The sequence below is a fragment of the Monomorium pharaonis genome, chromosome 10, assembly GCF_013373865.1.
Source record: "Monomorium pharaonis isolate MP-MQ-018 chromosome 10, ASM1337386v2, whole genome shotgun sequence".
NCBI lineage: Eukaryota > Metazoa > Arthropoda > Insecta > Hymenoptera > Formicidae > Monomorium > Monomorium pharaonis.
The window spans coordinates 18,907,602-18,929,568 of NC_050476.1; the positions used below are offsets into that span (position 1 = coordinate 18,907,602).

The following is a 21,967-nucleotide window of genomic DNA, read 5'->3' on the forward strand; positions in this document are numbered from 1 at the left end:
TTCGAACTTACATTTCGGGTTATCTAATTCTAACAACGATTTAATTCACTCTTGATCCTCTTCCCTGTCTGGGTAACCGAGAATTTTATTTCAAAGGGAATAAAACAATAAAAATACAACTGCTGGCATAAAAATATGAGTATTTATGTGGTATATTAACAATATACAGAGAGTTTATAAGTACAAACGCCGAGATAGTTCTTACATCTAATCCCACTCTCCAATATACATAGCACGCGGGGTCGGAGGTATTACGCCTCTCGTCGGGATCGGTAACCTTCCGTATATGTGATTATACGGTGACTCGTTCCTGTTGTCCGAATCTGGAAGCATAGCAGCAATTATTACTAATAAACGTGATTATAAAGTACTTTAACGGTAGAGCGGCTGTCTTCATAATTATCTCTTCATGTGAAAAATCCCTTTCTATTTATTTAAAAATAGACCGTGAAAAAAAAATAATTTAAAATAAAAACTACTAAATATTACCTAATAAAATAATAAGCAACGAGTATAATTTGCGAATGTAATTTTACACGATAAAGCTGCTATATGCTGAACTAATTTATATATAAGTTTTACACAGCAATTATTTTTAGAAAAAAATTACAATTATTTAATTGTTCCTTACCTAAGCCGCTTTCGAAGCTTCTGGCGTGATACATAATGGGTGGTCGATGAGCCGGTAGATGTCCGTATATCTGAGAGGATTGACTACTAGCATAGGAGGTGCCTGCATAAGACGGCGCCGGCTGTGTCCTAGGATGTCCTCGAGACGGGGGAGGTCCTACCTTGCTGTGACCGTTTCTCGCCATTTTGACGAAATTAGGCACGCGCGCTCGTAAACCGCAATAATACGGGTCGTCTAAAATATATAATAAATGGTTATAATTTATGAAATATGATAAATTTGAAATAATATGTGATTTTTTTTCTTGAAATATGTGAGAATAAGGATGTCTTTTTTTTTAGAGAAAACTTTTAAATTCAACATGAAAATTCCAAATATGATTTTTTTCAACACAAGTTTGGTAAAAGAATTCTCATAATATTTTTAAGAATTTTTCATATTTGAAATTTAAAAGGACTCTTCAATAAGAGAAATGCACTTCAAACTTTAGATATAAATTATAAAATTTCTTTGAATGTTATATAATGAGAAATTTCAGAAACCTTATTAGTGTATTTCAAAATTTGTTTGTATGTAAAGAATTTTAGAAAAAATATAAACTTCTCAATATTTCGGGGAAAATATTTTTATTTAAATAATTTTAGAAACTTTTTGAAAACTTTTAAAAAATTCTGAAAAACTATATAACGAATTCTAAAGAAAACTTTTCAGAGAAATCATTGGAGAGGATTTAACGTAACAATATGTCACATGAATATACAATTATAAAAATTGTAACATTGATCGTTACAGAAATGCGACATAGAATGACAAACGCTGTTTCTCACCGTATTTTTTCCTGTCGTCGTGTTTACTTCGTTTCTCCTCCCTCATGTGGTGTTTCATCGCCCTGCCATAGTCGTCTTCTATATCGTCGTAATCAGGCTGAAAAAAAAAAAACGGACGCCAAAGTAGCATATTTTTTCTTCAACTTGACTATCCCCTCATTCTAGCATATTGCTTCTAATATTCACCTTGGGGATGCCGTGGCCGTAGAGATTTTCTCTAGGCGGCAATTTCGGCGGTCTCTCCGTGCGTCGATGCTGGTAACTTGTCGATTGCATGTAGATTTGCTCCCGCGAGTCCCTGTCCGTCATTATTTCGCTAGGACCTACGGACGACGACACGCCGGCCACGCTGTACGGATCCTCGTCGGGAATTGGTATTCTAGGCCTATTCTTTATATCCACCGGTCTCTGTAATGCTAAAACTAAAAAGATACAACGCAATAATGCATGTTACTCGAAACTTATTTATTTACTTGCAAATTTGATGGGAGAGTAGCGACATACAAATTAAATTAATTTATATATACATTAATAAAACTCTAATATACATAAAAATATATTTGCGGATCTACTTGTTCGATTAAGTATGGCCGGCAACTTAAATATGGAGTGTGTGGAGAATTCCACACTCGGAATTTTGTTGTTGTTAAGTTACTTAAAACTACAACAAAATAAAATAATTTTTGTTGCATAAGCTATTATAAAAATTTTTCGTTATTTTTTTTTTCTTCGTAACTGATCTTAGGCCAAAAGATATGCGCGGCCGAAATTGTTTATTGTTGATTAAAAATAAACTTGAGAAGCCTGCGGTTTTTAAGTTTCAATAACTCTCAGCCAGTATTGTAGAGCCGAAACATCCTTGATGTATGTCACGCGCTTTCTTGCAGCATACCTGGTGGGAGCTTCGACTTGAGCATGTCCAATCCTACCACGTTGACGATGAGCACCCATACGGGGCACTGAAGTAAGTCGGCTTCCGTTCTCACGAATATGATAGCGCTCAGGCACTGCATCTCCAATCGCCGTCGGTCCGGGTAGGCCCTGCGCGTCTCCCGCGACAGATTCGTTTGGAATTTATTCATGTCAAACAGCTGAAACGAGAAGCCAGTAACGTTCAACGGTCGCGTTCAGCGTTCCACGATATTAAGGAGAAAGTTGGCGGTTGCGTCACTCCCGGCTATGGCATCAATCGGCTACTCGACAGGGAGGGATACGCGCAATAAAAACGCATTATCGACGAAGGAGTAAACTAATAAACGAAAACGGAACCTTTCTTCGTCCGACAGGAAGGAATAACCGTATGCCCCGCGTCGAGGGACGCATGTCTCGAAACATTAATAGAAAGTTTTCATAGATTATTCTATTATTGCGTTTACGTATCTGTGTAAAATTTAAGCACAATTTTGTTTTTATGTAAAATCGCGTTTTGTATATACTTTTTTTTTTTAGAAAATTTCTCGGTTTTTTATATTAGAACACTTTTGAAGGGTGTCAAGAGAGTTTACGTCTTTTCTAACGTTCCTCATATATTATGTAAATTCGGAAATATTCTAAAAAAGAACTTTTAAGATTAATAATTTACAATAAAATTATTCACTATAAAAAATTTTGTTATCAAATTAAATTTCTTACATACATTGATAAAAGATCTAATATTCATACAGAAATTTGAATCTATTTACTCGTTAAAGATTATTTCTCTGCATAAAATATGATTATTTTCGCAGCACAAGTCAAATTTTTCGTTTTATCCTGATTTCAGGGCCAAAATTTGTATATTTAAGACAAAAAATTTTAATTAGAAGACAATAAAACCTATAAAATCTTAAAATTTTGCTAACTTTTCTAGCTGATGTTGCATTTGTAGCCAAAACATTCTCAAGCGGCGGAAACTTTTCGCTCTCCTTTCGTACCGCGTATGCGGCATATATGATTTCCTGACGATAAAGAGATTTAAACGCCTCTTATTATACGGTTCGGTTGCTCGTGGTTTTAATTAGAAAGGCGAGATGCGGTTTCTCTATCAACATGCACTCACACACGAGCATCGTGATAAAGCCGATACGATCCCCTCACGTGAGCGACGGCGACGGCGACGAGGGGAAAACTCGGCGCTTTTTATTGTTATTATTTTTTCCTTTAATTGGGAGAAGTAGGCGAGAGTAGCCGAGGACCCCACCCCTCGCGCGCGATTGACCCATTTTGATGGCTTTCGCCGATAAATATTTCACGAAAGAAATCCGACGCGCGCGGACGGTTAAGAAACCGCGAAGCAACAATATCGACGCGAATATTACCCACCTTTCCGGGTTTCTCGTGCTCGAGCGCGCCCTGCGAATTACGTATAATCTCCGGGCCGATCGCGTTGTCCTCCTGATTCGTCGACTTCACGTACACGTTATTTTTGCATAATCTCTTGATGAGAATGTTGCCCTGCTCGTCCATCTTTATTTTAACACCCTGGTTTATGTGACGCTTCGCCTCCTCCGTTTTCGGGTCCCGCATGGGATTGTCGAACCCGCAAAGCCCTATCCTGTAAATCACAATTTCCCGAGACGTGTAATAACCCGTATAATTACTAAAATATTAACTTACTTAATATATTTATAGAAATTATGTGATGTATCACGTTAAAAGAGACATTTTAAGAAGTATTTGTATTATTTGACTTTTTTCGGGTAATTAATAATAAATAAGAGAGATTGAATAGGAATTGAATTGTAGGTTTCTTGATATAAAAAATCAAGCAAGACATAATGTGAAATAAATCAGTGAAATGTAAAGTATATAAAATTGTTTCTTGTCTTAAACTTTAAATTTATTAGATATATTGATTGAAGACGTACATACATATATTTTACGAAATCATCGTAGGAGACTGGAATATAAAACAACAAACAGAAAAATAATTGTATCTTAAATTCGTGTACCTGAATCCATCGAATCCGTCATTTGAACCGTTTATCGTGAGAACGGGCGCTCTGGCATACGCTTTCGCGACTCGTCTATTTCTCTCGAAGACGATAACCTTCGCCCAAATTTCATCGTCTATTTGATTCCATTTATCTAAGACCTCTTGTATATGATCCTACAAGTGTAAGAAAGACAACAGATGAGCTAATGCAGCCTGAACGAATCGTAGGCACATCAGAGTGTTATTATTAAAAGCACTTAGATATTTTGTTTCAAATAGAAAGTTTTCGAAGAAACTGTACGTATAAATAAGTGTATATAAATATAATTATATACATGTAATTATTAATTATTATTATATTATATAATTATTAATTATAATATATAAGGTCAAAAAAATTTGGTCACAAAGTTTTATTTATGCCTATTAAATCACTAGAAATTTCTATTTGATAAAAAATATCTTTTAAAATGTTATTTACATTTTATGAAAAACAGAAAATAATTAATTCAAAATAGGCACTCTTGTACAGCTTTAATTTGTAAATCTAAAACTTCAAGGCACTTTAGGAACGCAATTTTGTGGCCAAAGTTTCCATGTATACGGATAATATGTATACATCTAAAGATTACACGCATAAATAAAATTAACAAATGTGAGACTAATAAATAAAGATTACCTTGTACAATTTATCCAAGTTATACCATACGTCTTCCTCATCCTGATCCTCGTATTGCGACTCCACGAGATTATCTCGCGAACGCGAAAGTATCTTCCGCCTCGATACCATTTTGCGTTCTGATAGTCAATCTGAAAGCAGAGAAAGGAAAAAAATGATACCGTGTAATCTCTCTTAATCTCTCTTTGTCGAGCATTCAAGCAGCCTCACGGAATTCTCTCATTCGTGAAAAAGAAAATTTTATTTTATTTTGTTTCATATTAAATATCCATGGGAAAATTCATTGATAGATTTAAGAGCCGTCAGTTATATGCTTATCGAAATTCTTTCTCGTCACCTCTCGCTTTTCTGAATAAGCATGGAGAAGTAATTCTCTCATTTGCGGAGAGAGAAATATCCTTATCAATCTGGCACATAATGTCCTCGTGTCATTAATTTTTAAGTTGTTTACGATTCAAAAGTCGAAGAGACAATCGGTGACTTTTGCATCAGCCTGTGTACTTTCAAAGTACACAGTCAGACGCAAAAGAAAGAGAGAAGCTTAAGGTTCGATAAATGTATATACAGGATGTCCGGAAATTTGCAAGTCAAAATACTGTAACTTCAAACAATTAAGCAAAATGTTATTTGTAAATTTTTATTTTCAACGGTAATTTTTGAGATATAAAAGTTTAAGGTTAGCAAACTACATTTAACAGTTTAGTAATAGTATAAGAAGTGACCAAACATAATCTTTGATTGCTTTAAACTTACATTTTGCGATAGGATAACATTTGTTAAATTGTAAATCTTGCATAAAAGTTATAATCTGCAATGTAGAAATATTTATAAAAATAATTGTAGAAGCATTGAGCTTTTATAGAATATTTATAACTCTTTGTTCAATTAAGGATGTATCGGACTGTTCAAAATGGTACAAAGTTGCTAAAAATTTGTGAAATTGTTCTTTTAGTTTCCCTAATGTACTGCAAAAAATTGAAAACGCATCCACTAAACGGTTGCTGAGTTATAACTATTTTAATTTTCATGATTTTACATGGTATCCTTTTCTATCTTATGGAAAAAGACGATCTTGACATGATGAAACAGCTAAAAAAATATAGAAGAAATAATACCAGTGAATTTGAATTTTTTTGTACATCTAGTATATGAATAGATGAAAATATCTGCCAAGTTTCAATTGTCTTCACTACACCGTTTTAAAGAAATAAAATATAACTTGAGATAATTGTGTATTTTCACTGTCAAAAGTTTAAACTTATAAGTGAAAAAAATTGCAAATACGTGAAAAATACCTTTGTAAGAGTAAAAATAAGACTCCAACTATCGTTCAAGTTTCTTACATCTAGATTTACTATGCGTTAGGCGTAGATATTTAAGTATTTCAAATTTCATGCACTTTTGTGCATCTAAGATTGTATGTCCGATACTCCCTTAATTTCACAATAGTATTTCAACAAAACTATATGCGAATCATTTTATTATGTTTGCAAAATTAAATTTGGGAAGAAATTATTCAATAATTGAGAAGAGGACTTTAGTTGAATAAAACATTTAGAAATATAATTAATCCATAAATATGCTTACTAAAAAAGATATATAATTATTCATAAATTGTGATGTAAAAATATTGCTACACAAAATAAATCGCGCATTCAGCATGGGAATATTTTAAATAAAATATTGACACAAGTATTATTCAAAAATTTCATCCGACAAAACTGGCTGCGTTATGAAGTACCATCTTAGCATAATTATTGCGAAATTTTCGTTTCAATTTATTATGCAATATTTATACAATCGGTGCCTGTCGAAGTACTTAATTTTTCGACAATTTCCTTGCTGTAACATTTTGATTCGCGAATTTCGGCACACCCTGTATACACACTTCTCTTTCTCTCGTTACTCGCATCGACGTTGTCTTGTTCCTTTTCTTCCCCGCGAATACGAATGTGAATGCGCTACGAGCAAAAGCGCAGTGCGCATTTGCGGCTGCCGTATACGGACGTCGATATCAGCAGTGCGCTATCAGCCTGCCGCACGTTCCTCGCGGCGCGACGCGAATAACGTTTCAGGTGGCGCAAGGGCGACGGAAGAAAAAAAAAAGGGAAAGAAAACGGGGAAAGAAATCGCCGCCGCGATTTACGGGGCATGTACCGCGGGGCACGTGTGAGTGCGTGAGTGCCCGCACGACGGACCCTTGTATCCGGCTCGGTGACGTGACGTCACTTCAGCTGATCCTCGGCACTCGGCGTCGCGTGTTTCGCTATATTCTCTCCCCGGCGTTAAAGTCTCCTCTTCGGCCTCTCTGGCGAATGACATCAGACATTTTTCCATTGCGGTTTACGTGGGTATACGCGTCTCTAAAGCGGGGGGGAGGGGGGGAGACCCAGCGATCAAGTACACGCGGAAGGGTTAAATCTTCCCACGTTGATCTCATCGTAATCCCGAGATTACGACCATCAGGGATTAATTTATCTTTCAGTGGATAACTGTGATTTAATAACTGTTTTGTTCTCATGGGGGGAAAAAAACTTTCGTTAACGACAATTTTGAGTCGCCAGATTAAAAACAGCTGTATGCGTTTTAAAAGAGTTTCTGAGAAAAATAATTATGGAGGATGCTCAAGGTGACGAAGGCTGGAATGTTAAAAGTTTGTGCAGCATATTGCTAAACTTTTAGACACTTCAGCAAGAAGACCATTCCTTTCTCGCACGACCTTATGTAGCAATTTTTTTATCGCAAAGTGACACTATTTTAACTCGTAAATTAACCGAGAGAGATATTTAATGCTACAAAATGAGCGAGTCGACTAGACTCGAGAGGAAACGAGAAACGGCCAAACAGGGCGCGATCGGAACTTTTCCAAAAAAAAAAGAAAAAAAAAGAATCGTCGGGAGAGTCGCGCGAGAGATCGCGTGCGACTTACGAAGCACCGCGTATATTCGATCTGGCCTGATTAATTTCGAAGATTATATCGCCGCGTAGATCTGCTTAAAAAAAAAAGAGAGAGAAGAAAGGAAAAAGGATGTAAAAGTCAGGAAATGGGTTAAGGAAATTGCCCCGCCCTAGAATGCAAAAAGCTATGCGAAAGTGCGGACAAATCAGATTCAGCGGGGCGATAGCGCAGGTGGAATACGGTTGATTTACGATGAGCTCCGAGCATCGTGAAAGTGTTGTTATTAAACGTATCGCCTGGCTACGACCGGCGTCCGAATTGGCTTTCACGACTACTCTTTCGCGCAAGATCTTTTATTTATAGCCGCGCATTAATGAGGAAAAAATAGGCGCGCGCGATTCTCTCTCGAGAAATTGGTCAGCGTAACACTTACGCGCGAAAACGCTCCGCGATTTACTTTTACATTTTATTATGCAAGATATACCTTCATATGTATAACGCATATTTTAAAATATTAACATGTCCGAACTCGATAATATTTTATTTCGTTATTTTTGCGTACACTGTATTCGTATTTATGCTTATGAAGTAGCAGTTAAAAAAATATAGTTTGGATTCTTATTAAGCCAATTATTACTTTATCATATTTATTATTTATGGTCGAAATTAATAAGCAATATAATTCTGCAGCGTTTTATTAGATACTAAAATCTGAATTGAAATACGAAGCAAACGCATAAAGGATATTTTCGTAAAATTTTATATAATTATACTTTATCATTAAAAAGAATCATTTTGTCTTCGATAATTTCTATTCTTTAAAAGTAATATAAGAATTTCTTAATCAGGAATTTTTTAATCAAATTAGATTTTTTAATTTTATCAACTTAAGAGAATCCTAAAATTAAATACTGACAATTTTTTAAATGGAAAATACCTTTAAATTTGTTTTAGAGAATTCCAAATTCTTTACACAATTAAACAAGCACAGTGTGTCTTCGTACTAATATAATAAAAACACATTTTTAACACTTTAATATATTTTACAGAATTTAAAATATTTTGCTTTATTGTTAGCGTGACATCGTTCTATGTCCTCTTTCTTTTACGTATAAAATAATTTAAAATTTTCACACTGAGGAAAAAAGTTGTTAATTTGACTAAATTTTTCAACTTGATTAAATTACTTTAATTAAAATATTTATATATTTCAATCAAATATGTATATAAATATTTGTATTAAAGATTTGAATTAATATTTGAATTAAGTCCAAAATTTGAATTAAAGTTTAAGTATTTCATGTGTGCATTTCACTTAATGCATTTTACTAAAATGCATAAACACTTGAACGGAAGAAATTTAATCGAGTTGAAAAATTTAGTCAGGTTAATAACTTTTTTTTCAGTGCAGCTATAGAGTCTCAACTCAAAGACATCTTTTAATCTTTAATGAAAGATGTCGGTAATTTGCTTTAAGATCCTCTTAAGACTTTGCTCTCTCTCTCTCTCTCTCTTCGCAATAAATAATGATGACGAACTTAACTGTACACACGCCGAAATGGATTATTATCCCGATGATATTCGCGCCTCCGTCTTTTCTCGCACCTTGCTTCGACGCTACGCCTCCTGATGTAAGTCAATACTGTACAATACCGCTACTTAATCGTAGCATTCGACGCGCAACGAAACGGAGCCTCGTATGGCACAAGGTACCGTAACGTCGATTAGGTAGTTGCAGCACGCAACGCGCCCGGGTCGATCCCCGGATTAAATCCCCAAAAAGAGTGGCCGCCGGCGGCACTTCGCTCCGCTCCGCTCCGCGCCGCGCCGCGTGTCGCGCCGAAGACTCGAATTCCAATCACCTGGCTCAAACCTGTGGAATTTCGCGCGTCAAGGCGACGATCGGTCGGGATGTCTCATCGGGAAGACGCGTGACGATGGGAAACCGACGAAGAAAAAGGAAGAGAAAAGAATGAAAAAACGGGACGCGAACGCTCGGCTCCGCAACGTCGCGATAAAATAGCGAGAACCGGAGAGAAGAGACTTCGCGACGACTTCCAAAACGTGTCTCAAGCGTATTTTTTGAATGTGTTGGTCGAATGTGCTGCGACTTGCTTAGGTGAAAGAAACTCGGCAAGCGCCGTCAACAATTCTGGTTTTAGGAATCGGGCTACCTAATCGGATTTCACCGACAAACTAAATCACACAAGTTCTAATTGTCCGTATCGTATTATTATTAAATATTTAGAAAAGATGAAATTGTTTTTTAATTGCACTAACCAAATATTTAATTGATATTATTAAAAACTCTTTTTTTCTTTAATGTACGCTATCGCTGGAGATAAAAAATTGGGAATTAAAGATTAGAATTTAAACAATTAGATCATTTTAATTTTAAACTGCTTTGTTCCGATTGATAGAAATCTAATCTTCAATTCATACGCGGAAAGAAATTACTTGGCAATGACTTCGGAATCCGTTTAGCTAATTCGAATTTTTCTGTCCATGCTAAGAATAATTATTAAAGATAAAATACATTTACTGTGAAATAAGATTTTATTCGCTAAAATCAAAAACTTGAATGAATAGCTATAGTAATAGAAACTCCTCACTATTTTACGCGCATAAAACTACGCATTCAAATCATGCAATTGTGTTTATAGGACGCTGCTACGTACATTTGATCCAAGCAACGAATACATTTTACTGTAACTACTACATTTTAATAACTAATAAATTAAGCTACGCCAGCAACAACGTTAACTCTTTTAAATCTTAGCTATTATGGTTACATTTTATAATCCTTTTCCGATAATCCTTTCTCTGCGTGAGGATACCCAATCTCCAACGCGTACAGTCTGATACGGGCTTGAGGATATTCTCCTTCCAAAGAACATCTATAGATTGTTAGAACGTCTTCCAGATATTGACGCCAACTATATAACTTTCAACAAAAGTCAATCAAAAACTACCTATCGTATTCGTTCGAAGACAATTATTTCTTCACATTTCTTCACTTCAACGTATTTCTTCAAATCTGGTAGACCACTGTGAGTACATACTCCGGTACATACATGCACTTTAATCGTCGGACAGACAATCGTCTTCCGCGGGAGAGTGCCCGACTTTTAAAGTAGACGTGCGTCTTGCGGCAATATCGAAGATAAGAAGGAATAATTGACGTAATGATGCAACATTTACGTAACGAAACCGAACGGGCTTCGCGGCAGCGGCGGTGGGTCCCTTCAGTTGCACGAAGGAGCACGTTCTTCCCCTTACGGGGGCGAGAGGGGAGGAACCCCGGATTTTTCCCGGATAGAACAGAACCCACAAAATCTGACTCACTCTGAGTGGCGCTCTTCTATTCCCCTTCGACGACAACGATTTCGCAACGACGTTCTCCACGTAGCAGTAGGTGCCTCATGGCGTTTGTCCATTATCTCACCGCGGGGTACGGGATTGCGTCGATCCGCGAGTTTGCCATCTGTTTCGCGCGCGTGCACATATTAAGCACATATATATATATATATTTAGTATGCGCGTCTCTCCCTAGGGCGAGAGATTACGAGCACCGCTTTCGTAATGAGAGCCCGATCTCGTGCACCGATAAACGAGGAAAAGGGATCCGGCCCGAGAGATCGCGAGAGCCTCCGCGCCTCCGCGGAGGTGAGAAAGAAACGTCGCACGGCCGACACTGCCTTTGGCGAACGAACGAACGAACGTACGTACGAACGAACGAATGAACGAACGAACGAACGAACGCCCGACCGCCACCAGAATTTCCCTGAAACTGCTTTCACTTCTCCGAAGAATGCGAAGGCTGTTGTACCACGACCAGCGGCAGCGTCTAGCGCAGGCCGAGTTGCTGGAGTACAGCGCGCACACCGAGCGAGGACCCCCACCCCTTCCACGAGAGATCGGCGGTTCACTATCGTTCGCCGTGGTGTGCGCCTTGCAGACACAAACGCACACAAACCCACGGATATACTTGCACACACACACGCACATACACACACACGTGTACGAAGCGTACACGACCGTTCGCACGCTCTTTCTTTCCTTTTTGCCTCTCTCCACCTCTTTCCTTGACGAGTATTTTACTCCGTGTCCCTTTCGTTTCTCCGCGATTTTCTTCACTCTTCAGCTTCTGTCGTCACGTGTCTCTCCGTCTTTGTTGCGAGGCGGAGATCGTGAGTATATCTTCTTTTGAGGGATATCCTTTCTCCCTGCCTCTCTTAACGATCCCCCCGCCCTCTCTCTCTCTCTCTCTCTTTTTCCCCTTTCTCTCTCTTTTTCTCGTTTCTTCTCCGTTCTCTGCCGCTCGGTTCTTCAACCGCCGTCTTCTTCGCGTATCTCTTCATCTCCGCCTTGCTGATTTCCATGAATAAGTCTTCTCCTTTTATCAATTTCGCCGCCCTTCCCTATTCCTTTTCGGTATTCTTCACTCTCCTCGGCGCTGTCTTCGTTTAATCTCCTCGTCTTTGTCGAGGTAAACAGGTATCTCTCTTTCTCTCTCTCTCTCTCTCCTTCTTGTTTCTTCAACTTCGAGAGCGACGACTCCGTCTCTCTGCTATTTGGCTAAAAAACTAGATAGATTTCATCCAACTGCATCGAAATCCAATTTCCCTTAATTGTCTCTTGTAGCTTCACCATTACTCTAACTAATGACCTATCTCCGTACCTCTTCCCCGCTGATTCACCTATCCTGTCACCTTTCCTCCAATTATTCCCGTCCACATCTCTTCTTCTTCCTCCCGCCCGCCTCTCCGTCTCGCTCTCATCCGCCATTCTACCACGCACCACCTACTCCTCCTCGCTTGCAAACATTCGCTCATTTTCACACACACACATACACACACACTCGCGGTCCCCTTCTCTCGCTCTTTTTCTCTCTTTCTCTCTCTCTCTCCCACCTTCTTTCGCCAAGTCCCAGTCAACTCGCCAAGTGACTTCGATGAGTGCAACAGCGAGATTTCGAAGCAGTGGAAGGAAACTGGTTGTACTCCAGCCGCGCGGCCAGGCATTTTACGCACACACCCTCTCGCGGGGACAACCCCGGCGCGGGGTCGTCCGCTCTCGCCGCGAGATACAACCACACGTGTGGCGTGGAACGAAAGCGAATGCGCGGGGCTGCAATTAAACGAGATCGCGAGAATTAAGCGATGGGGTCTACGCGCGGGGACGCGTAAATTGCAATTACCGCGCTATCCGCCGCGACGCGACGCCGAACGCGCGCGACGATTATCCCTCTTTACGATTGTCGTGCGCCGTAAATCCGCGGAACTTACGAGCGCGCGCCGTCGATAGCGCGCCGATATATCGCCGTTTTAATTTGCTCGGAGCGATAAACTCTACGAAATTATCGACGAGAGAAGATCGGGAAGGGTAGGGGCGGGGGAGGGAATCTACTTCCCCGCGTTGTCGCGCGATGGAAAGTAGCAACGACCGACCGTCCGTGACGCTACTTTCCTGCGAGGCTCCCTCGGGGAAAACCCGTGAACCGCTCACCGTGAACGTCTCGATATTTTTATGCCTATTAATAGCCGATGCGACGAGCGATGACACGAGTCATCCGTAATGTTCCGCATTCGGCCACAAGTTCCCTAAATTCTTCACTTTTTTTTCTGATCATCGATTTCTCTACGATCAGGACATTGCAAGATAATTCTTTCGTGAAATCCAATTCCTTTCTAATAAAAATTTTTCTAGCAAATTTTCGAAACGTTGAGAATATCTATATATTTTTTAGAATTACATATTTCGTTTCAATTTTTCGTATAAAAATTCTGAGAAAAATTTTCATTGAAGTTTTAATAAGTGATACTATAATTATTAAATTAAGGAACGTAAAATTAGCATTTTTGGATCTTTGTGGTATTAACTGGACGTTTGATTGAAATTATTTCAGCAAAGCCTGTGCCTTTAACACAAGTACCAGACTGATTGCGGGGTTTTGTGAATAAACGGAAATGTACACCTGCACGCCAGTTGGGACCCCGAGGCAGAGAAAATACGTGTCGTTAGCCAGATTTCGGAGCCATTCCCCTCGCGGGCCGAGTGCGCCGTCAAATCAACCGTCTAACGCGCATTTACGCCGAATGTGAGCTCGAACGTGGAAACGAGCGGCCGCGTCGCGCGCCGCTCGATTCGAATCGGCGTCGGACGCCGCGCTCTTTCCTTGGCCTATATAGCCAGCCGGAGCCGAACGAGAAAAGAAATTATGCGGATATGGTCCGTCCGGCGTCCGCGTGTGTGCCGCCTGGACGGGATAAACGTCCCGCTGCAGCGGGCCGCGGATCACGTCGAGCGTGAAACGCGCGTTTCCAGCAGCGCGTTTATTATAGAAGCACCAGGCGTGTGCTCCGTCGGCGGCTCGGGCCGATAGAAAGCGAGGAATCCGCTTGCCGCGGAAGCGAGCGAGCGAGCGAGCGAATACAGCTTGCGAGCCGCTTGCGGCTTTCACGATTATGCTCGCCGCTCGCGCGAAAGTCAATCTCGCAATCATCGAGTGGCGCGCGGCGCGAGCAGCCCGGGACACGTCGGCAAGATTGATTCCCGACAATTCCGATGAGTTTACGACTTCCGACCCCGATCCGCGATTTCCGCGTGGGAGACGCGCAAACGAGACGGATCTCTCACGACGATTCTCACGTATGTGTATATATACGTGCGAGCAGTTCGGGGATTATAATTATTAGCGAATATTCCGAATGCGGATGAACTCAGCGAAATTATTACCGGTTTTCGTACGACGCGACGCAGAGACGTTCGGTAAACTCGAACCGTTTTCACGAGGCGATTCGGTTGCCGCGGGATTCCCCGGGCGGACCGGATCTTTCCGGCCCGCGCGCTTTATACCGAAACGTTTCAAAAACGCATTCCAGCGCATTCCCACCCCCCCCCCCCTCCCTCTCTTCCTTCTGCCCTCCCGTCTGTTTTCGGCGAGAAAGTCGGAGATTGGGGGAATTAATTGCGCATCAACTAATTGACTTTAATTACGTGTTTACGGACACGCATCGTATGAGCTAAACAAGCTATCACATTTCGTCATCTGTATAGAAAAGATGCGTTTCCAACGTTTCCATTGTTGTTCGGCGAGAGGGACGGGGGCAGAGAGGGAGGGGGGAAGAAGAGCGTTTCTTCGATCGCGATTCTCGGAGAAGCCGTTCGGCGGCGGGTTTGGGGAAAAAAAAAAAAAGATTCGATCGCCTCCGGGGCGACTGCCCTCGGGGGGTTTCCCCCCTCGCGCGGCGCGTTGCCAAAGAAGAACGGGAGAGCGGGGAAGGGGGAGGAGTGGACGTTACGACATCGCAATCGGTCGCGGGCCGCGAATCGGCCGCCACGCTCTCGTATACAATATGCGATATATACGCGAGCGGGCAGAAATTCCCGGCGAAAAAGTCCCGGACTTTCCCGGGCTCGGTGTGGCGAATCGCGAGCGCGCGCGCTCTCGCAACAGCGGCGCAACGAGAAGAAAATGCGAACGGAAAAATCGCGAGGGGATTTTGTCGCGCGCCGTTGACGGCGCTATTTAAAATCGCGGAGGAGACGTCGTTCGCAGTCGAATCGGCCCCGAGAGCCGTATCGTCGCCCGGGCGACGACGCGACGTGCGGGCAGAACTCACTTTCACGTCGCCCGCTCGCTCGCCCGTTCTCCTTCCTCGCGCCTTCCAGCGAGAATGTATCGCACGTAAGCAAATGTCGCGCTCGCTCGATTCAACGATGACGATGACGATGATGATGATGATGATGATGATGATGAGAATGACAAGGATGACGATTCACATATGCGTCCGCATATGTTTAAAACGCACGTGCACGCGCAACATATAATATGTATGTGTATTTTTTATTTATTACACATATCTCGAACGTCTGGGAATCGCGCGGATTCCGCCGTCCCACCCCTCCCCCCCCCCCTCCGCGATCTCGCGTCGCGCGGGGACCTCGATCCTTTCTCGCCCGCGAGCGAGAGCGAGCGAGCGTTCCCCATATGTCTCGCGATCGCGCGTCTCTAGGGACGTTTCCCGCGTGACGACGGCGGGGGTTTCTCTCACCCCTACGTACCTCACCACCTTGCTACGGAAATGACAGCGCCTGGCGACGAGCACGTCGCACGTACCCCCGCCGCGGTAGTTCTCCACCGCCTACAATATGGTTCACAGGCCGCAGGTTCGCGCAGACGGATACTCGCGCTGCTGCTGCTGCTGCTGCTGCTCCTCGTCGCCGCGCTCTCTCCTATCCATAATCGGCGAAAGTCGCGCGCTGGCACGCGGCGCGCGACGGCGACGCGGCGTCCTCCTCTCGCGGTTACCGTCCGCAAGCAAAAGTCGTCCGGGAGGGGCCGGGGGGGGGGGGTTGGAAAGAAATACACCCGATGACACTACGGGCGGCCGGCGAGCACTATCATCGGCGAGAGGATCTCGGCGCGACAATTCCTCCGGAGCGCGGCGGCGCGGACCAGACTCTCCTCGCGACTGCCACTCTCTCGCGGAGCGCGCGAAATGAACGCGCGCCCGAGCGGGGTGGTGGGGAGGGCGAAAAGGGGGGTGCCTCTCCGTTTAATAAGCCGCGCTTCGCCTCCTTCGGCCGCGCGCGCGACGTATATCGCCGTTCACTCTGCCTCCACCGCTCGGCCGCTGGTGTGGACCGCGCCGCGAGCCGCGAGCCGCGAGTGAGAGTCACCCAGGACGTTCACCATGTTGGTGAACACGCTCTCTCGGGCGCATGCGCCCGCGCCACCCCCTTGCTCGCTCGCTGTCTACCTTCACCGCCGGTGACGTCAAAAATAGGACAAGGAGCTGGTGGCCTTTGCTACAAGGCGCGGCGCGCAGCGGGTGGAGGGGGAGGAGGGCCACTGAACTGTTCCTCGATGTCTTCTGTCTCTCGACCTCGCCTCTCTCTATTTCTCCGTCTCCCTCCGCCTCCTCCTCCTCCTCTTCTCGCCGCCCCCGCCATCGTCGACGACGGCCGCGGCGGCGAGGGCCCGGTCCCCCGCGGCAGGGCCGCAGGCGGTTCGGCGATGAGGGAGGAAAAGGGTACGCGTGGATTGCAGGAAGGCTCGCGAGGAATGTTATAGGCGATCAGGGCGAAGAAATAATTCATAAATTCACTTATTATAGAGAAGGATAATTTTTTCTAAAAAAGAATTGATATTAAATACTCTCTTATTCGGAGGAAAAGTTTTGGGGAAAGATTTTCGCAGAAGTTGTATTTGGATGAAACTTATTGTCAGAGAGTTGGGTAAGTTCTCTAAATAGATAATTTAAATTAAAAGGTACGTGAACAACATAAGAGTCACGTAAAGATTAAATTAAGTTGAATTAAAAATTATTTTGGAAAGTATTAATATATCATTAATATCAATATTATAATATTATTGAATCAAAGTCATAATTTCTAAACATTAGATTATTCAATACAATTATAATATAGAGCATCAGATAAATTTAATATTTTGTAAATTAAATAATATTTATATGCAATAAAAAAAGATGCATTATTCTTTATTATGTAGAAATATATTTTTTCTAATTTCTTTTTTTACATAGATAAGTTTTTAATCAGTTAAAAACTGGAAAAAAGTTAACAAATTAAATAATAGTAAATTAACCATTCGATAAATATTTTAAACGTAAAGATAAGATTAATAATTAAATTATAATTTAGGTATTCTTAAAAAATAACTACTAGTTAAAGTTAAAAGTTAAATTACTTAAAATTAACTAAGTTAAAGTTATTAACTTTTGAATTAGTCACTATCCAATCCTGCCTATCTTTGCACACGTGGTGTCACGAGCCACAGGGTACCAACGGCGACGCTGATCCTCGCGAGTTCGCAATCCGTTTCCTCCACTCCCCACCCCCCTCCTTTTCTGTCTTTCTCTTTCTCACAAGGGGGGCCAGCTCCTCGCCAGCCACTCTATCCCGTTGTCCTACCACCTCATATGTCACGTACATGCATGCTTGCATGTGCACGTACGCGTCGTCCGTCCGCATTACAAATTTTTGGTACCGCACGAGCAAGTATCAGCATGGCAGCGCGATAGATGAACCAGGCCGCCGTCGGGATCATCAAGGCGAACCTGAAGAATTACTCTTGCTCTCTTTGTTGAACGATTCCCGGGATCTCCGGAATGCGAGGGGAACAACGTACCGCGTTCGTGTCCCATCGATTAAGAACACCTACTTTTGCTACTTCGCCAAGTGGAGTATCCGGTGGCATCGGATGAATATTAATTCAAAATTCGACGTGGTTTTTACCACGTCATCGTGGCCTCTAAGCAACCGGTGAAATCGGAATGGATGAAAACATTTTTTTTTATCGACTTGTTATGCATGCAGAAATGGAAGAAAGTATAAACTAAATTCGATAAACGTAAAGCCAATTCTGGAGGATTCTCGGCTTGGCAAATTTTCTGTTAATTTTTCATAATTTACATATATTTTGTAAGGTGATTATGTTAATAAAATGTTTTAAATTATTTTCAGATTTTCGATACAAAAATAATGCTCGCGCATTTGCGGATTTTTATTATTTTCATTATTTGCAAACATCTATTTTGAGAAAATAGCAAAACAAGAGGACTTCTCTATCCAGTTTAGTTTATCTTATTTTAATCTGTGTAAGAGAATTATGTTAGATACGTGTGTGTGAAAGTTCTCAGTAAACACACACGCGCGCGCGATATTCTTTAATCATTTTAAAAATGTAATAATTAAATTATCTAATAATAATTTTAAAAACATGTTGACTAACAAATATTTTCTGCACTTACTATATATATAACGTTATTAATTCTTTGGCAGTATTATAAAAGAAGAAACAAATTGATATTTGTGGAATTTATTAAAGCATATGTAAATACAATAAACAAAATTAGGCTACGAGAGCGCTAGCCGTTGAACTCTCGTATTTCCAATTCGGCGGCAGAGATCCCTTTGCTTTGTAATAACGCGCCAGCCTGTGAATTCTCGACTCGACGAGAATCAAACGGAATTTGCTGTCCTTATCTTTGCGATTTCGCTCCAAGTGCTTCCGCACGGCAACAGCTTTTTTGATCAGATAGTATAGATCCTCTGGTAGATCAGGGGCCAAGCCCATGCTCTTTACGATGCGCAGAATCTTATTTCCCGTGCGGAATCGCACTTGCGCCACTCCGTGCGAGTCACGAAGTATGACACCTATAAAAACAAGAACGAATGTTGTCTTACATTTTATACGCGTTTTTTGGTTGCCATTTTAATGATTCTTAAAATTCTACATAAAAATAATATTTTACAAATGTCTGTTAGATATCTAAATGAAATGAGAAATGATTATATTTACTATTAAATTTACTATTAAATATCATTAATTAATATTACAAATTTTAATAAGATACAAATTAAAGACTCTAAGAGTCGCCAGTCTGTCATCACCAATTTCAATCAAGTTTCACAGATATGTAATGTTTATTAATATTTCTAGAGTTATATTCAGACATTAATGATAAACTCATGGAGCTTAATATTCAGACATTCTTGAGAAAATGACAAATGGAAGAAAATGGTTTTCTTAGCAACATATTAATTTATTAGTCTCAATCTACGATAGATAATAAGACTTGTGCTGTAAGAAATTGACCATAGTGAAAAGAATAATCGACCATGATTGATCAATTTCTTAGGCTTCTGGCTTATTATATCTACTATAGACTGGGGCTTAAGACTGATGACTAGATCAGCAAGAATAAAAAGAATCATTAGAAAACACAGGTGCTCTGTTAAAAAATTTATTTTATAAACTGTTTTTTAAACTTACTTTAATTTTTTAAATACTTTTGAATTATAAATTTAACAAAATAAAAACAATGTCAGTGATAACCTATTGTGAAATGACAAGTGATCAAATTCCACATCAAATATCACTTATTTTGATCTTGCAAACATGTTTTGTTAAGGAGATCAAATTTAAGACTAAGATTCTCCATGAATAGTTTGCAATATATTCCTTTTTCTTAAATTAAAAATAAGACTAAAACAAAAAATATACTTCTGATAAAAAATACATTGCAAAAATCAACACATAGTTATATAAAATAATTAAAAATTTACTTTAAAGGAAAATTTGTTTTATTTTCAGATGACAGTTTGTTCAAATTGACAGTCCAAATTACCAATTTGAGATGGTGTGTGTCCTTTCTTTGCTAGCTTGTAGATAAGCTCCTTACAATCTTCCGGTGTCAGCTTCAACCAAGTTGGCACACTTCGCCGATAAGGAAGCGCTGACTGGGATATACCCTTTCTAAAAAAAATAACATCCACACACTGATAAAAGTATTATTTTAAACTATGTTTTTAAACTTACATTACTTTAAAATATTTTTTAATGATAAAATTAATATAAATAATAATGTCAGTAATGACATATTGTAAAAGAACAAATAATCATTTTCACATCAAACATCACTTATTTTGATCTTACAAATGTGTCTTCTCAAGAAGATCAAATTAAAAACTGTAAGATCCCAAGAATAGTTTGTGATGTATTATTTCTTTTCAATTAACAATAAACCATAATGCTTATATTTCTTGTCAAAAATAAAACAATTGAATACACACAAATAATTATTTTATATAAAGTAAACCAGATTAAAAAATTTTGGTAATATAATAACTAAAGATTATTTAAAAAGTAAATGTAAATCTGTGCAATACTTCTCAGGCCACGTTCCAATATACACTGACAATAATAAAAACCTATGAAAATAAGAGTATACATTAACTAGATTTTCAGTACTAAAGATGAATTTTGAAACATAGCCTCGGAAGTACAGAAATAAACAAATAAAAAATTCAATCTCTTTATTATCAAATACATTTCAACTATAAAGTAACATCACATCAATTTGGCTTGATTGAATGAACTCATGCTTGAGAAGTGACTCTTAAATAATGCATCTACAAGCAGATTTTGCGTTTATAAAATTTGCCAAGAGCTTGTAATTTTGGAATTGCAATTGGAATAAATAGTAACTGCTTGGTTTTAATATCTAACTACTTTTATTTATTGTACTTTTAATATCTATTAAACTACTGAAATATATTGGTGAAAAAGGACAAATAAAAGTTAAGAAAACATTTCTTTAAAAAAAGCACTTCAAAGGATAATAAACGCACTACTGTTTACAGGAGTTCGTGGTTCGTCGTGCCGTAATGTCGCGATAGCATCGCGCATGGCACGCGCGCATTAGGTTATGTACGCGAAGAAGCAGCGTGTTCAATTCAAAGGTCCATAATGCATTATTGAAAAACGGCTAAGTGCCAATTCATTAGTACGCTCGACAATTATAGACTACAGACTCAACAAATTGAAAGATAATTGATCGTTTGGGCAAGAAAAGTGGATTGCGGAGCCAGAAACACATGGTCGTCGGACGTGCGAGAATCTCGACGTCGAGACGCTTCGACGACGAGGATCTCGGTGACGTGAAAATCGCGGGGTACGCGAGAAACGCGAAATTGCGTCGGCGATGCGATAAATGTCGTTACGTTACCCATGCGAGTGCATACGACCCATCTTGACGGATTTTCCTCAGCAGGAACGACGTTCTCGAAGAAAGAGAAGCGAAAAGGAGCGACCAGCGACCGTGGCGCCTCCCGCAGCCGACGGGGGACAATCTGGTGCAATCTGGACAATTGGTCCGTTCTTTTCACCTGAACTTGCCGTATTAGCCCGAGAGAAGGCGCCCTTTTTTGCCATTTTATCTTTATTATCGTTCATCAGATGTAAACAAGGAGATAGAATAGGACAATAAATGGGTGTTTATCTTTCCTCTTTTTCTCTCTCCAACGTAGAGGGTGGAAGAAAAGGAGAAAAGACGAACAGTGCGCAAAAAAAGTTCAGTTGAAGAGAACAGACCTTAAGGCCCCTTCTACGGCGACTGTAGAATTATTCGTGAGCGGAAAGCTCACGTTCTACATTTCCGTTCGCATAAATCTGCTCATGTTTACTTATCGGATTATTCCGAGTTTA

The 21,967-nt window shown here is 40.4% G+C and overlaps 2 protein-coding genes across 6 annotated transcripts; both read right to left on the bottom strand.

Moving 5' to 3' along the window:
• Positions 1-123: 123 nt before the first annotated feature.
• LOC105828482 lies at positions 124-16,611 on the bottom strand. 5 transcript variants are annotated; one of them, XM_012666820.3, is made up of 9 exons: positions 16,018-16,611; positions 5,052-5,182; positions 4,389-4,546; positions 3,760-3,991; positions 2,351-2,549; positions 1,645-1,880; positions 1,459-1,555; positions 632-865; positions 124-323 (listed from the first exon to the last, which is right to left on the bottom strand). In XM_012666820.3, exons 2-9 carry the CDS (start codon positions 5,160-5,162, stop codon positions 208-210), a joined length of 1,383 nt encoding a protein of 460 aa, XP_012522274.1. In that variant the 5' UTR covers positions 5,163-5,182; positions 16,018-16,611; the 3' UTR covers positions 124-207. The 5 variants fall into 5 exon arrangements, with proteins under 5 accessions (XP_012522274.1, XP_012522275.1, XP_036148986.1 ...); XM_012666821.3 differs by lacking the exon at positions 16,018-16,611 and adding an exon at positions 11,296-12,979; XM_036293093.1 differs by lacking the exon at positions 16,018-16,611 and adding an exon at positions 10,743-11,276.
• A 2,169-nt stretch (positions 16,612-18,780) lies between these two features.
• Positions 18,781-21,639, bottom strand: LOC105830315 (40S ribosomal protein S13). Its single transcript, XM_012669566.2, has 3 exons — positions 21,489-21,639; positions 20,109-20,236; positions 18,781-19,134 (listed from the first exon to the last, which is right to left on the bottom strand). Exons 1-3 carry the CDS (start codon positions 21,509-21,511, stop codon positions 18,830-18,832), a joined length of 456 nt encoding a protein of 151 aa, XP_012525020.1. The 5' UTR covers positions 21,512-21,639; the 3' UTR covers positions 18,781-18,829.
• Between the last annotated feature and the right edge of the window lie 328 nt (positions 21,640-21,967).

Bases quoted from the DNA above. Each gene is read 5' to 3' on its own strand.
- LOC105828482 (XM_012666820.3), bottom strand. From the start codon at position 5,162: ATGGTATCGAGGCGGAAGATACTTTCGCGTTCGCGAGATAATCTCGTG. The intron at 4,547-5,051 runs GTAATCTTTATT...TTACACTTGTAG, and splicing joins ACTTGGATAAATTGTACAAG to GATCATATACAAGAGGTCTT. The intron at 3,992-4,388 runs GTACACGAATTT...TGTGATTTACAG, and splicing joins GACGGATTCGATGGATTCAG to GATAGGGCTTTGCGGGTTCG.
- LOC105830315 (XM_012669566.2), bottom strand. From the start codon at position 21,511: ATGGGTCGTATGCACTCGCATGG. The intron at 20,237-21,488 runs GTAACGTAACGA...TATTTTTTTTAG, and splicing joins GGTCGTATGCACTCGCATGG to AAAGGGTATATCCCAGTCAG. The intron at 19,135-20,108 runs GTAATTTGGACT...TTGTTTTTATAG, and splicing joins ACACACACCATCTCAAATTG to GTGTCATACTTCGTGACTCG.